Source organism: Nicotiana attenuata, chromosome 1 (assembly GCF_001879085.1).
Source record: "Nicotiana attenuata strain UT chromosome 1, NIATTr2, whole genome shotgun sequence".
Taxonomy (NCBI): domain Eukaryota; kingdom Viridiplantae; phylum Streptophyta; class Magnoliopsida; order Solanales; family Solanaceae; genus Nicotiana; species Nicotiana attenuata.
The window spans coordinates 70,791,109-70,807,597 of record NC_031989.1 but is presented as its reverse complement, the minus strand read 5'-3'; the positions used below and the strand labels follow the sequence as shown (position 1 = coordinate 70,807,597).

The following is a 16,489-nucleotide window of genomic DNA, read 5'->3' as shown; positions in this document are numbered from 1 at the left end:
TTTGAATTTTTGTGAGCATTGTGTGTTTGGTAAACAGACAGGGTAAAGTTCATCAAGAAGGCCGAGCACAAGACCAGAGACAAATTAGATTATATACACTATGACTTGTGGGGTCCAAATAGAGTTCCCTCCAAGAGTGGTGCCAGGTATTTTATGACTTTGATTGATGATTACTCAAGGATGGTGTGGGTGTATTTTCTGAAAATAAAAGATGAGGCATTTTCGACATTTATTAAATGGAAGACGATGGTTGAGAGGCAGACGGAAAGAAAAGTTAAGCGTCTTCGAACTGACAATGGGTTGGAATTTTGCAATTCTGAGTTCGATAATTTCTGCAGCAGGGAGGGCATAGTGAGACACCGCACTTGTGTCGGAGCACCACAACAAAATGGTATTGCAGAACGTATGAATAGAACGCTTTGTGATAGGGCACGAAGCATGATTTCACACTCATGTGTTAGTAAAGATTTTTAGGCTGAAGCAATCAATACAGCTTGTTATTTGGTCAACAGATCTCCATCCACAGCTATTGAGTTCAAAACTCCTTTTGAGGTATGGTCCGGTTCGCCTGCTGATTATTCAAATTTAAGGATATTTGGTTGTCCTACTTATGCTCATGTGAGGGGTGCAAAACTTGAGCCGAGGGCAAAGAAGTGCATATTTCTAGGGTATGCAACTGGAGTGAAAGGTTATAGGTTATGGTGCACAGATCAAAAGACTCCAGGGCTAATTATCAGTAGGGATGTAACATTCAATGAATCTGCCTAACTAGACAGTCAGAGAGAGAATGCAATAGCAGAAACAGATCGTGGTGTCAGTGACCGCATAGAGATAGAAATTGAATCTCCACTAGCTCAACCCAGTAGTTTTAAAGTAGAGGAAGTGGAGGAGGTGCAAAATATTGATCAAGATGATAATGTTGATGCACCTGCGCAACAACCCTATAGCATTGCAATAGGCAGAGAGAATAGAGTGATCAATCCACCACAAAGGTTTGCAAACGTAGCTGATGGTAATTTTCTTGGATATGCTAATTTTGTGGAGTTTGCTTTGTCTATTGCAGAGACCATTGATGTGCTTGAGCCTAATAGCTATAAAGAAGCTATTTCTAGTCCAGAAGCAGATCAGTGGGTTGGTGCTATGAGTGAAGAGATTGAGTCTCTTCATAAGAATCAGACATGGAAGCTTGTTTCATTGCAAAAGGGACAGAAGGTACTAGGCTGCAAATGGATTTTCAAAACAAAAGAGGGCAATCCAGGGGTTGAAGCATCAAGGTAAAAGGCAAGATTAGCAGCTAAAGTTTTTACATAGAGGGAGGAGATAGATTACAATGAAGTGTTCTCTCCAGTGGTAAAGCATAGCTCTATCAGGGTCTTACTGGCTTTGGTGGCGCTTCATGACTTAGAACTAGAGCAGTTAGATGTGAAAACTGCATTCTTGCATGGTGAGTTGGATGAGCAGATTTATATAAGTCAACACGAGGGATTCATTACTCAGGATAAGAAAAATCATGTTTGCTTGCTTAAGAAATCTTTATATGGTCTGAAACAGTCGTCTAGGCAGTGGTATAAGACATTTAATACATTCATGATTCAAAATGCATTTTCTCGAAGTGCATATGATAGTTGTGTGTATACAAAAAGCTTAAAGACGGTTCTAGTGTATATTTGTTGTTATATGTGGATGGCATGCTTATTGCTGCTAAAAGCATGTCACATATTACCCGATTGAAGAAGCAACTAGGTGAGGAGTTTGAGATGAAGGATTTAGGTACTGCAAAGAAGATATTGGGGATGGAGATTACTCAAGATAGAAGGGTTGGAAAGCTGATGTTGTCCCAACCGTCCTATATTGAGAAGGTCCTCAAGAGATTTAATATGACAGGTGCTAAATCTATGTCTGTTCCTTTTGCTTCCCATTTGAAGTTGTCTGCAGACATGTCACCAAAAACAGACGAGGAGATGGAGTAGATGTCTAGTATTCCATATTCGAGTGTTGTAGGTAGCATTATGTATGCTATGGTTTGTACTCGCCCTAACATTTCACATGCTGTTTGATAACACCAAACTATGCCTTATAAAAGGACACACACGGACGTAGCAAATATAGTCTGAGTAATTCTGCCCACAGTCGAACCACAGAGAATTAACGTATCAAGTACTCTTGTCAGACTTATGAAATAAATTTCCCCAAACTTTGTGATTCACAGTTGATGATATATTTAACAACTAAACTGAAAATAAATAAAGCTAAAAGTAACTAAGCTTGCTTGTATATAATTGGAATAAGGTCTAAGGTAATGGTTTCCCCCATTGTTGATTTCCTTGGTTGAATATGTTTTATAACTGAGACTTAGTTGTCTCTGTCAATCACGAAAGCTCCAGCTATCATAAATCTTTCTCAAGCAATTATGATAATTTACTAGACGCACTTTCTCAAGCTACGCTAGCTAGATTCACAATACGGTTCACTTAGATTGCATCCGAGGTATCGTTATCTCTAATCCTACCTCTAAACCCTCGGTTATGACTCTCGTCTATACTCCGAGAGTGATGTTGTTCATACAGTCACCTAAATATGCACTCTCTCTCAAGCAGATACACACTAAATAGGGACGAATAATTGAGGGCCCTTTCAATTAATCACAATCAAAACGTAGATGAACAAATAGAGATTAACAACCAATTCAAAACTATATTAATACAACAACCAAGTCATCCCCAACGGGTTTCACCAGAACCTTAGATTAAAGTATTTAGCTACTCATGACAATAACGAAAACAACAAAAGAATTCATATTTAAAGGTGAAAGAACAAAGAAGAAGATTAAAAATTGATGCCCAATGATCCTCCTTGCCTCTTGCCCTTCCTTCTAATGTTTTTCACTTCCAAAAAAAATCCTTCCCCTTTCTTGGCCGGCTTCCTTCGTTTAATATAGGGTTTAGGGCTTAAAATCCCGTGTTTTGCACTTTGGTCCCTGAGGTTTACGCGTTCTGCCGCGGTCCTACCACGGTTACGCCAGGACCGCGGCCAGAGTGGCATTCAGAATCTGCAGCAGTGTTCTGCCGCGGTCCTACCGTGGTTACGCCCGGACAGCGGCAGACCAGCTTCAGTTCTGGCTTTGTCCCTTTGCTTGGTTCACTTTGTGGATATTGTATGATTGGCCTCCTTTTCTCCGTATTTGATCCCAAAAGTACTCCACAGACTTCTTTTATTGGATATAGCCTGCAAAGCATGAAAAGCACTAATCAGAGCATTCTGTTATCACTTTTTAACATAAAAGCTATACAAAAATGTGGTTCTTTAGGGCCTAATTATAGTCTAATTTACCCATTATCACCAATCATGGAGAGGTCTCAGATACTGCTGATGTGGGCCTTGACTCCGGTTTATAGTCGATCTTCAATTCTAAGTTAGAACGATCCACTGTTACCTCATTAAAAACCTTGCCAGAAAACCCATTTGGGATAAAACCAGTACAAGGGAAAAATAGTGCAACGCGTGCTTCCTAAAAGTTGTATCATTCCTTAATCATTACCTGCAAGTGTTAGTCCAATATGTAGAGAAAATAAATGAATCTGGTCGCACCACAGTAGTAGTATCATTTTAAGTGAGTTACGTACCAGTTGTTCGGTAGTCGCTCACCGAGCATCGCCTCGATTTTGTATGATTCTTTGTCGGTGATCTCGAAAATTCGATATGGACCTTCCCAATTCGGTCCCAGATTTCCTTTGTTTGGGTTCCGGGTGCTCAATATCACCTTTCTTAGCACCAAGTCCTCAACATTGAAGTGTCGAAAGCTGGCTCTCTGATTGTAATACCTTTCGATCCGTTGGTTTTGGGCAGCCAACCGGACGAGGGCGGCCTCGCGCCATTCATCTAACAGTTCCAGGCTTGTTTTTATGGCCTCGTTGTTTGACTCTTCGGTTGCATATCGGAACCTGAGACTCGGTTCTCCTACTTCGACCAGTATTAGAGCTTCAGCACCATAAACCAACAAGAACGGGGTGGCCCCGGTACTGGATTTCGAGGTTGTACGATATGCCCATAGGAATTCGGGCAAGATTTCCAACCATTTTCCTTTGGTGTCAGTCAACCTCTTTTTGAGGTTTTGGAGTATGGTTTTGTTCGTGGACTCTGCTTTCCCATTTCTACTAGGGTAATAGGGTGTCGATAGGATCCTTTTGATCTTATGGTCCTCGAAAAACTTGCTCACTTTGTTGCAGACGAACTGCTTCCCATTGTCGCACACGATCTCGGTCGGCATTCCGAACCGGCATATTATGTGGTCCTAGATGAAATAAATAATTTCCTTCTCTTTGACCTTCTCAAATGCTTGGGATTCCACCCATTTAGAAAAATAATCAGTCATAAATAATATAAATTGAGCCTTATCGGGTGCCTATGGTAAGGGGCGACGATGTCCATCCCCCACTTCATGAACGACCAGGGTAACAAAATCGAATGCAGCAGCTCCCTGGGCTGATGAATCATCAGAGCATGCCTCTAACATCCGTCATATTTTCGTACGAACTCCTTCGCATCATTTTCCATGTCGATCCAGTAGTAGCGGGCTCCGATTACTTTCCGAACTAATGATTCGGTGCCCAAATGATTTCCGCAGGTGCCTTCATGGACTTTCTTCAGAACATACTCGGTATCTCCTGGTCCTAGACATATTGCGAGTGGGCCATCGAATGTTCTCTTGAATAGGGTTCCATCTTCGGACAAGTTGAATCGGACCGCCTTTCTACGTAGTCCCTCGACTCTTTAGGGTCCAAGGGCAGTTTTCCCATCTTAAGATATTCTATATATTTGTTTCTCCAGTTCCAGGTTAAGCTTTTTGAGTTTATCTCGGCATGACCTTCTTCCACTACCAATCTCATGAGTTGTACGACCGTCCCCAAGTTGAACTCATCGTCGTCAACTGACGATCCTATGTTAGCAAGAGCATCGGCCTTGCTGTTTTGATCCCTAGGTACGTTTTGCGAAGTCCATTCCTTGAACCTATGTAGCGTTACTTGTAGGTTATCCAGGTATCTTTGCATTCATTCCTCTCTAACTTCAAACATCCTATTGTCTTGGTTCACAACAAGGAGAAAGTCGCACTTAGCTTCGATCACCTCTGTCCCCAAGTTTTTAACCAATTCGAGATCTGCAATCATGGCCTCATACTCGGCCTCGTTGTAAGTCCATTTTACAGTCCTAATAGATTGTCTAACTACATTACCTATCAGTGGCTTCAACACGACGCCAAGTCCGGACCCCTTTGCGTTCGAGTCAACATCCGCAAAGAGGGTCCAGATTCTCGAAGAAGTCCCCGAGTTCAACAATAACTCTCTTTCGACCTCGGGTATTATGGCAGGCGTAAAGTCGGCCACGAAGTCTACCAAAATTTGAGACTTGATGGCAGTCTGAGGTCGATATTTGCTATCATACCCGCGATCACCATGGCCCATTTGGCCAATCGTCCCGAGATCTCGTGCTTTTAAATTACGTTTCTCAATGGGTAAGTAGTTACAACACATATGGGGTGGCACTGAAAGTACAATTTTAGCTTCCTAGAGGAGCTTAGCAAAGCGGACGCCAATTTCTCTAGGTGAGAATATCTAGTTTCAGCCTCGCCAGAGTCCTGCTAACATATGGGGTGGCATTGAAACTCCACTTACCGCTACCTCGGATACCGCTAAGTACAGGTATAGTTGTTCGTCAGCCTTCGACATATGAAGCAAAGGTAGGCTCGAGAGATACCGCTTGAGTTCCTCCAAGGCATGTTGGCACTCTAGGGTCCATGAGAAGTTATTCTTCTTCTTTAACAGTGAGAAGAACCGATGGCTTTTGTCGGAGGACCTCGAGATGAATCGACCCAAGGTGTTTATGCGCCCGATTAACCTTTGAACGGATTTGACGTTGTCCACAACAATGATGTCTTCAATGGCCTTGATCTTATCGAGGTTAATCTCGATTACCCGATTGAACACCATGAATCCGAGGAATTTCCCAGACCTGACTCCGAATGCACATTTCTCCGGGTTCAGCTTCATGTTGTATTTTTTCAATATGTTTAAGGTCTCCTGCAAATGTTTCAAATGGCCCTCTGCTCGCATGGACTTAAATAACATATCGTCAATGTAAACCTCCTTTGATTTTCCTATTTGTTCTTCGAACATCCGATTTACTAGGCATTGGTAAGTGGCATCAGCATTTTTTAATCCGAATGGCATTACGTTGTAGTAGTAGGTGTCGTACTTAGTGATGAAGGACATTTTTTCCTGATCTCCCAGGTCCATCCGAATTTAGTTGTACAAGGAATAGGCGTCGAGAAAACTAAGGATCTCGTGGCCGGCTATCGCATCGGTCATGCGATTGATGCTAGGCAAAGAGAAAGAGTCCTTGGGGCATGCTTTATTCAGGTCTTTATAGTCTACACACATTCTTAACTTCTTTCACTTTTTAGGGACTACTACTACGTTTGCTAACCAATCTAGGTATTTAACCTCGCGGATGGACCCTATTTTAAGGATTTCAGATACCTCGTCCTTGATGAATGCATGCTTTACTTTGGATTGAGGCCTCCTTTTCTGCTTGACTATGTGGAACTTCGGGTCCAGGCTCAGCTTGTAAGTGGTTATATCCGGCGGGATCCCTGTCATATCGAGGTGGGACCAAGCGAAACAATTTATGTTATCTATAAGGAATTTAATGAGTTTTTTCCTGAGCTCGGGACTTAACCTCTTGCCCAGGCATACCTTACGATCGAGCAAATGCTCGATCAATATGACTTGCTCTAGCTCTTTGACCGTTGATTTGGTAGCGTCGGAATCATCGAGGGCTACGAAAGACCTGGGAACTCCGTAGTTGTCGTCCTCAACCGTATCCTGCTTCTCTGGTTGGGGCGGAGCCGGCATCGGTAATTGATATTTAGTTTTTTCCTCGGTGAATGAACCCAGATCCTTCGGATCGGGACAACCTCGTCGACCGCGAACATCTCCTTTGCGGCCAGTTATTCTCCGTAAATTGTTTTTATCCCTCTTGGCATCGAAAATTTTAATACATGGTGCAGTGCCGAGGGCACTGCCCTCATGTTGTGAATCCATGGCCTCCCGAACAGAGCGTTGTACCTCATATCTCCTTCGATCACGTAGAACTTTGTTTCCTGAGTGGTTTCGATGGTGTTCACCGGTAACGTTATCTCCCCCTTAGTAGTCTCGCATGCCATGTTGAATCCATTTAGAACTCGGACTGCAAGCACGATTTGGTCTTGTAGACCTAGTTGCTCCACGACCCTCGATCTGATGATGTTGGCCAAGCTACCTGGATAAATTAGCACATGCTTAACTCGAGATTTATTTACGAGTACAGATATTACTATTGTATCGTTGTGACGCTGTACGATGCCATCGGCGTCCTCGTCGTGGAAAGACAAGGTTACTTCCGGCACGTAATCTCGAGTACGTTTTTCCCTTGTGATGGATACTTTAGTGCGCTTTAACATCGGCCCCTAGGGTACGTCAACCCCACCGATGATCATGTTAATGACGCGATGAGGTTCTTCCTGCTCGATCTGCTTACCAGTGTCCCTATTCCTGAAATGGTTTTTGTCTCGATCACTGAGGAACTCTCAGAGATGTCCGTTGTTGAACAGCCGGGCCACCTCCTCTCTCAACTGTCGACAATCTTCTGTTCTGTGACCATGAGTGGCATGATATGTACACATTAGGTTGGGATTCCTTTGGGCTGGATCGGACTGTAGGGGTCGAGGCCAATTGGTGTCTTTAATGCGATCGATGGCAGCAACATCGACGTTGAAGTTATACTCCGATAACCCCGGTGCCTTCTTAGGCCCGACGGGCCTGTCAAAACTGTTTGTGCTCATGAGTCCCCAGTTATTTTGACTTCGATCGCTTCTCCTCTCACTTCTCATAGGGTTTTGCCCAGACCCGTTACCTCTTCGGTCCTCGTTGTATGGCTGATAATGATCCCTGCTTGATCTTGGTTCATGATCGATGTCTCTCTTGACCCTGTCAATAGTCCTGACAGGATAAACAAACCCGGAAGGGGCCCCAAACTGATCATCTTCGACCCGAATTTTTTATTGGTATCGGTTATGTACGTCGGACCAAGTTACGGCCGGATATTCTATCAGATTTTGTTTCAACTGCTGTGAAACCAACGAGTTTCGAATATTGAGTCCATGGGTGAAGGCATGAACAGACCAATCGTCCGCAACCGGAAGCAGGTCCATCCGTTCCACTTGAAACTGGGACACGAATTCTTTAAGCATCTTATTATCTCTCTATTTCACATTAAAGAGGTTCGACTTCCTGGTCTCGACCTTGATGGCCCCAGCATGTGCTTTCACAAGGGAGTCTGCAAGCATGACAAACATGTCAGTAGAATTAGGGGTAGGTTGTGATACCATATCATAACTCCTTTTGACAACGTTTCCCTGAACTTTTTCAGCAGGACAGACTCGATTTGATCATCCTCCAAGTCGTTCCCTTTGATGGCGCACGTGTAGGAGGTCACATGCTCATTCGGATCGGTTATTTCATTGTACTTAGGAATCTCGGGCATACGGAACTTCTTAGGGATTGGCTTCGCAGCTGCGCTCAGAGGGAAAAGTTTTTGAACGAACTCCTTGGAATCTAGGACCTTCAATACTGGTTGTGCTCCTGGGATATGATCGACCTAAGAATTGTAGGCTTCCACTTTTTTGCCATTGGCTTCGATTTTCTTTTCTCCCGATTCCACCTGTTTTGTCAGCTCCTCGAGCATCTTTATGATTCCCAAGTTCAGCTTCATCTGGCCTCTCTGTGATCGGTTCGTTTCTGCGGGTGACTTCCCGGGATGGCTCGGGCTCAACCCTGCTCGGGGCGCAATTTTGGTTCTGCAGCTAGGCTATCATTGCCTATTGAGCTTGTAGCATGTCGAAGATCTCCCGCAAGTTGATCCCATCACCTTCACCGGCGTGCGCATCTTGGGAAATCGATTGGACTCCCCTGCGGACGCTGTTCTCGGGATCGGTAGGCAAACTGGCATCCGCAGCTTGAACTCCGTTGAGATCGACATGGGGCACCTTGTTACCGGATGCTATATTGTTGTTTTCTCCGTGGTGACCGGACTTAGCATCCACATTTAGAGGGACTAACCGGGAGTTTGACATTTTAACCTTTGGCCTAAAATTAAAGACACTTCAAAGAATAAGTGTAAAATAGGGTGCATTATAGAAGTTTGTATCAAATAGCCACTATTATCCTTAGCCCCACGGTGGGCGCCAAACTGTCACGACCCGGATTTCCCACCCTCGCGAGTCGTGATGGCGCCTACTAGTGAAAGCTAGGCAAGCCAACCAACTGAATTATTTGACTTGTTTCCATTTTCAAATTCATTAACAACTTAGAACCAACAATTAATAAACAACATAATTTATCGGGCGGAAGAATAAATTTCAAACTTAAAAAATACTACTAATACAATTCCTTAACAAAACTACCCAAGATTTGGTGTCACAACTTCACAGACTGTCTAAGAGTACTACAAATAAGGGTCTGAAAGAAATAACAAAATACTGTCTCTGGGACTACATAAAAGAAACAGGAAAATAGATAGAGGGAGACTCCAAGGCCTGCGGACGCCTGCAGGACTACCTCGGGTCGCCTGATAGGCAAGAAGCTGAAACCTCACTGCGGTCCGAAATCTGCAGCACTGGAATCTGCACAAAAAAGTGCAGAGTGTAGTATCAGCACAACCGACCCCATGTGCTGGTAAGTGCCTAGCCTAACCTCGGCGAAGTAGTGACGAGGCTAGGACCAGACTACTAAATAAACCTGTGCAATTCCGAGCCAGGCTTCGCAAATGCGAAGCCTGCAGGCCTGCAATAGAACAGCTGAAACCTGCAATTTTCCCAAGTCTGATTCTACTCCGTGGCCTATCCAAAACTTACCCGAGCCCTCGGGGCTCCAAACCAAACATGTACACTAACCCAAAAATATCATACGAACTCGTTCGTGCATTCAAATGACCAAAAATAACATCAACAACTATGAATTTAGCACCAAAATCATGAAATCACTCAAGATCATCAAATTTTTCTAATTTTTTCAAATAAGGTCCGTTTTACGTCATTTCAAGTCCGTTTCTTACCAAATTTTACAGGCTCGACCCAAATCATATATAAGACCTGTACCGGGCTCCGGAACCAAGATACGGGCCCGATACCATCAAATTCCAAAAACATTTCATTTTCAAAAACTAATCGATTTTTCAGAAAATAATTTTCTTTAAAAATTCATTTCTCGGGCGAGGGACCTCGAAATTCGATTTCGGGCATACGCCCAAGTCCCATATTTTCTTACGGACCGCCCGGGATCGTCGGAACACGGATCCGGGTCTCTCAAGCTAAGGTTAGACCAAACACTTACCTCGATGCTACGAACACAATTCAAGCCTCTATTATAGCTTTACCTCTTGATTCCACCACTAATTCGCTCGTATCTAGTCACAAGTTACTTAATTACATCAATATATGCTAAATGAACCAATTCTAATGCATGCAAATAAGTTTTCTAAAGTTTTTCCCAAAAAGTCAAAAATCGACCCCGGGCCCAGATGGTTAAACCCGAGGTTCGAACCAAAACCCAACTATCCATTCACCTACGAACTCAATTATACAATTTGTTTTGAAATCGGACCTCAAATCGAGGTCCAAATCCCCAAAATTTGAAAAACCTAGGTTCTACCCAAAACACCCAATTTTTCCCATGAAAATCATTGATTTTGAGTTGAAATCATGTGAAAAGATGTTAAGGATTGAAGAAAACTAGTTAGAAACGACTTACAATTGATTTGGAGAAGAAGTTGCCTTTGAAAAATCGCCCTAGAGTGTTTATGTTTTGAGAAGATGTGAAAAATGGTTAAAAATTCGTCTAAGTATGGATTTTACAAGTCTCTGATGTCGCAATTGCGACCAGGGTTCGCAATTTGCGAACCCAGACTCTGCTACTATCGCATTTGCGAAGAAAAATGTCGCATTTGCGACACAGCCAGCTTTTAGGTCTTCTTCGCATTTGCGATAGACCTGTCGCAAATGCGAAGTCGCATTTGCGATGGTTAAGTCGCATTTGCGACGACTGGCCAAAGAGGGGACGCATCGCATTTGCGAGGTTGGCTGGCCTGGGCTATGTTCGCATTTGCGACATAGCCTTCGCATTTGCGAACTCGCAATTGCGAGCCAGGCTTCGAAATGCGAAGCCTGCAGGCCTGCAATAGAACAGCTGAAACCTGCAATTTTCCCAAGTCCGATTCTACTCCGTGGCCTATCCAAAACTTACCCGAGCCCCCGGGCTCCAAACCAAACATGTACACTAATCCAAAAATATCATACGAACTCGCTCGTGCATTCAAATCACCAAAATAACATCAATAACTATGAATTTAGCACCAAAATCATGAAATCACTCAAGATCATCAAATTTTTCTAATTTTTCCAAATAAGGTCCGTTTCACGTCATTTCAAGTCCGTTTCTTACCAAATTTCACAGGCTCGACTCAAATCATATATAAGACCTGTACCGGGCTCCGGAACCAAGATACGGGCCCGATACCATCAAATTTCAAATACATTTCATTTTCAAAAACTCATCTATTTTTAAGAAAATAATTTTCTTTAAAAATTCATTTCTCGGGCTAGGGACCTCGGAATTCGATTCCGGGCATACGCCCAAGTCCCATATTTTCTTACGGACCTCCCGGGATCGTCGGAACACGGGTCCGGGTCCGTTTACTCAAAATATTGACCAAAGTAAACTTAAATTCATTTTAAAGGCAGAATTTATTATTTTTCACAGATTTTTCATATAATGGCTTTCCGGCTACGCGCCCGGGCTGCACACGTAAATCAAGGTGAGGTAAAAGGAGGTTTTTAAGCCTCGGAACACTTAATTTATTTCTAAAACAAGTGATGACCTTTTGGGTCATCACACAAACTGTTTACCCTCAAAATCGGATAACAATTAAATTTGTAAGTAGTTTTAAGGATACCCATATTAATTTGATACAAAGCGATAAATTGAGTTATATTGAGCAAACAAAGATGAAATCAATTCAAACCACACGAGGAGGATAATTCTAGCCTTAGTGAAATATTCACCCTCGATCTGGGCTCGCAATGGCCAGCACTGATGAACAAGAAAAAGAGCTAATAACAGAGAAAATAATACTATATTGCTTGGGAATGCGTGTTACAATATGTTTCATGAATTATCAGACCCCCTTTATATAGTAGGGGAATTCTACTCTAGGTACAATTCCACAAAAGGTAAAAAATCTTCCGTTTAACTTATTGCCAGTTCTTCATCGATACGTGCCGAGATCCATGCCGTGATATACGGCCAGTCGCGGATACTACGGCCTTCTGTTGGTCGTGCTTGATTGCCTGCCAGTGTTCTTCGAGGTCGTTCAGGATTAGGACCGATCCCGGACTATGACCCCTATATTCCCGAGGGTGGGCGTCATGCCTCCGGACTCTGACTCGACGAGGCCCTTGCCTCGATTTTGGTCCCATGTCATCATGTCTCGAGCTTGGCTTATCATATCGGAGATCGGGGTTTACCATGAGCCCGGTTCCACCCGTATACAAAGACTACAACTACTTCCCTACTTGAAAGTTTTCTTCTGTTGAGTAGTTCGTAAAGCAGCTGCTGCAATCTAATTTCTTCTCCTTTGCAATTTAATTTCTTATCCTTTATATACCTGCTATTATATAACAGCACTAACTCAGTGATGCATCATAAAGCTAATTTGTTCATGTTCAACACCTCAAAAGAGCTAGTTATGGCTTATATAAAAGGAACATCTTTAATAAAATTGATCATCATCTTAGTCTCAATACATACCTCTCTATCTAGCTAAGAAAAGGGAGAGAAGCTTAAAGGTACAGGAATGTTGGGTGCTTAGATCAACTTGGAACCCAAGTTCTTCAACGCATAAAGTCAAAAGTATTGCCGTGAAAAATTTGCAGATTCAATTTGGGAAGAAAAACAGCTCTCTGTTCAATTGAAATATCAATAACAAATACGATATTGAAGGGTGTCCCATTCAGCAATGCTGTAATAAACTAAAAACTAAAATAAGTATTAACTCTCAGATAATGAAACATCAATTTTTGCTTGACCATTATAAATAGTACATTCAGATAGAATGAAATACATCTCATTATTGAGCTAGCTGAGATGAATGTGTAAATAAAAAGGTTAACAAGGAAATTTCATGGTGGCTATGAGTAATATATAGCAGAGATATGATGAACCATCTTCTCGATACGCTTCTGACTTCTTGTTCATAGTTATGTTGCAGTTTCTTCTCTTTTTACTTCGCTACTTGTAAATGATTAACCTCCTGCTAACCAATTTGGATTTTGTATAACTGGTCAAGATCCAATGCTCCCTGCATCCATATTTCCAGGGTTAGATATGTATCAGGAGCACCATCTCATTTCATCATGAGCAATACCTCTTTTACTATCAAAGACATCCTATTATCATGACAACATTAATACTCCAGAGAGAGCAGTTTAAGACAACTGATGTATCATGTTTCGTAGTTTTTCCACTTCACTCTGTATTTAAAACCAAAGTTCTTCTACGACTGACTTATCTTACACCCCAACTTGACATGTCAAATCCTCAGAGAACTGTTTTTCCACATTGCCATGCAATTTCTCTAGAATTCTCCATGTTACAGGATCAGGTTCTAGTCCATTCTTTCTCATTTCACCAAGAATCTGATAAGCTTCTCTCTTCCAACCCAGTGTGCAAGCACCATTAATAATAATGTTGTAATTGACGACACAAAGAGTAACCCCCGACAATCTACCAATTCATATAAGAAATCACAAGCATCATTCAATTTGCCAGAGCGACAAAGCCCCTTGAGAATGGCTGCATATAAGTAACTGTCATGAACTCCTGAGGGCCAAACAACATCGTTCCAGAATCTTTTGGCTTCATCAACTTTGTTGAACTCAAACAACCCGTCTATAATAATAGTATACGTCGTGCAATCAGCAGCAGTGCCACCACTTATCATGCTACTGAAAACCTCCATAGCTTCATTTAGCCAATGTAACTTGAACAACCCTTGGATAACTGCATTATATGTCACAACACTGGGTTTCAAACCTTTTTCAGGCATAACTCTATGCAATAACTCAAGAGCTTCTTCAACTTTCCCGAGTTTTAAAAAACCACTAATAACAGTTGTAAACGTCACACCATCAGGTGCACAAAACTTCCCCGTCATCATATCTTTGAAAACCTTTTGAACCTCTTCAATTCTTCCCATTTTGCAGAAGCCATTAATAACAGTATTCAGGGTGATCACGTCCGGTTGACATTGAGTTTGAAGCATGGTTACAAGAACATTCAAAAGCTCAGTTGGATTGTCAACAGCACAAAGAGCTCTGAGATATATGTTATAAATCCTTGTTCTGTCAAGGTCTAATGTATTATTTAACATGACATTGAGGACTTCCCTGGCCTTAACAAGATCATATACATGAATCAAACCTTCTACAAATAACTTGTAAGTAAATTCTGAGGGCACGTAGCCAAATTGAATCCCTTCCTCCAACAACTGATACGCCCTGAAACAATCACCTTCTTTGACGAGACCATGTACAATCGAATTATATGACACTAAGCTTGGATTGAACCCTCTTTTTCTCATCATGTAAACTATCCTAGCAGCCCCATTAAACCTCCCAAATCTACAAAGAGAATCTATCATTTGGGCATATACAAAACCCTCAGCCACACTTTCGCCCCGGGGCATATCTTCGGCAATATTAAACACTTCATGGAAGAACCCTTCCCTACACAAGGAATTTATCACATCACAGAATGCTGCATTTTTAACATGCATATCCTCTTCAGTGAGCATCACATCCCAAAGCTTCCTAATCAGCTGTTTTCCATAGTCCACATCCCTCTTCCTCAGAACCCCGCGAATCAAAGCGCTATAACTCAGCGCATTAGGTATAACTCCACACTCAGACATTTCATCAAACAGCTTCTCTGCTTCCCCAACTTCGCCAACGTCACAATACCCATTGATCAAAGTTGTATAAGAAACAGCATTAGGAGAATGCCCTCTCTTTCTCATATCAACAAATAGCTGATGGGCATCTGTAGTTCTTCCAAAACCGCAAAGCTGATGGATCAGACGGTTGTAATTCATTAACGACGGCACAAACTGAGGTTTCTGGCAGAACAAAGCGGAGATAACACGTAAAGTCGCTTGTGGAGTACCCGCATGTAGTAAGCGAGCAATGAGAACATTACAGGTGCGCTCATCAGGGACAGTTAAATGGGAGGAAACGGCGAGAAGGAATCGCTGGTGGGCTTCGGAAAAGCGGTGAGCATCACAGAGAGCGTGAACGATGCTGCTGAGATTAAGAGAGTCCGGATGGTAGCCGTGAAGTCGAAGCTCGTCGAGAAGTCGGAGAGCTTCGTTAACATTTCCATCAATAGCACAAAGCTTGTGAATTCGTCTGGTCCAGTAAGTTTTATCGTCGATCAAGTTCCGACCAATTTCAAATTCTTGTGCTTCAGCGCTTCGTTGTTGTTGAATTACAGAAGGTGAAAGAAATGTGGAGAAGAGCGAAAGAGATGAAGTGCAGGTTTTGGCAGAGTTGTGGAGAGGTATCGGAAATGGAATTTTGCAAAAACCCATTATACAGTAGTAATGCACATAAGGTCGCTCCTCCGCTAGTTTAGTTGTTCAAATGATCTTAAAAATGAGTAATACTGTAAGATAGAAATGAACCTCGTTGGTCCAATATTCCTTAGTCTACTTCGCTCCTTCGGCCCATGAGGTCGGCCCATGCTCAATGTATAGTTTTTTGTGTTAAAATAGCACGGGCTAGCCAGTTTTCGGATTGGTCATTTAAAAATAGCCAGTATTTGTAAAGTCATTGAAAAATAGCCATTATTTTGCTGCAACAGGGACCGGTCCAGCATAATATACTGGAGATCGATGCACATGTGTATGAACTTCCAGCATATTATGCTGGAACTCCAACACGCGGAAAGTTCTAGCATAATATACTGGAGATTGGAGCACCTATGTATGAACTTCCAGCATATTATACTGGATCGGTATAGCATATTATACTGGACCGGTATAGTGTACTGGAGTTCCAGTATACTTATGCTGAAACTCAGTATATTATGCTGGAGTATTTTCCGAATTTTTAACAGTATTTTCGTTCATATTTATCTTACATGATTACTTTTGAAACTGTGGCTATTTTTGAATGACCGCCTGTAAATCTAGCTATTTTTGAATTTCTCCCGTTTTTTGCTGAAGAATTAATCCAAATGGCCGTCCACTTAACCGCTTGAACTAAAAATAGTCGGTGGAGGTATAATGCATGCATAAATTATGTATTATATCTATATAATTGTGTTGATGAATGTATAATCCATGT

At 42.2% G+C, this 16,489-nt stretch overlaps 1 protein-coding gene across 1 annotated transcript; it reads right to left on the bottom strand.

The window, feature by feature from the left end:
- Positions 13,149-15,785, bottom strand: LOC109228403 (pentatricopeptide repeat-containing protein At3g18020-like). The gene is given in 2 exon segments (XM_019393540.1): positions 13,149-13,867; positions 13,870-15,785. Coding segments are annotated over 2 exon segments (2,073 nt in total). The 5' UTR covers positions 15,733-15,785; the 3' UTR covers positions 13,149-13,657.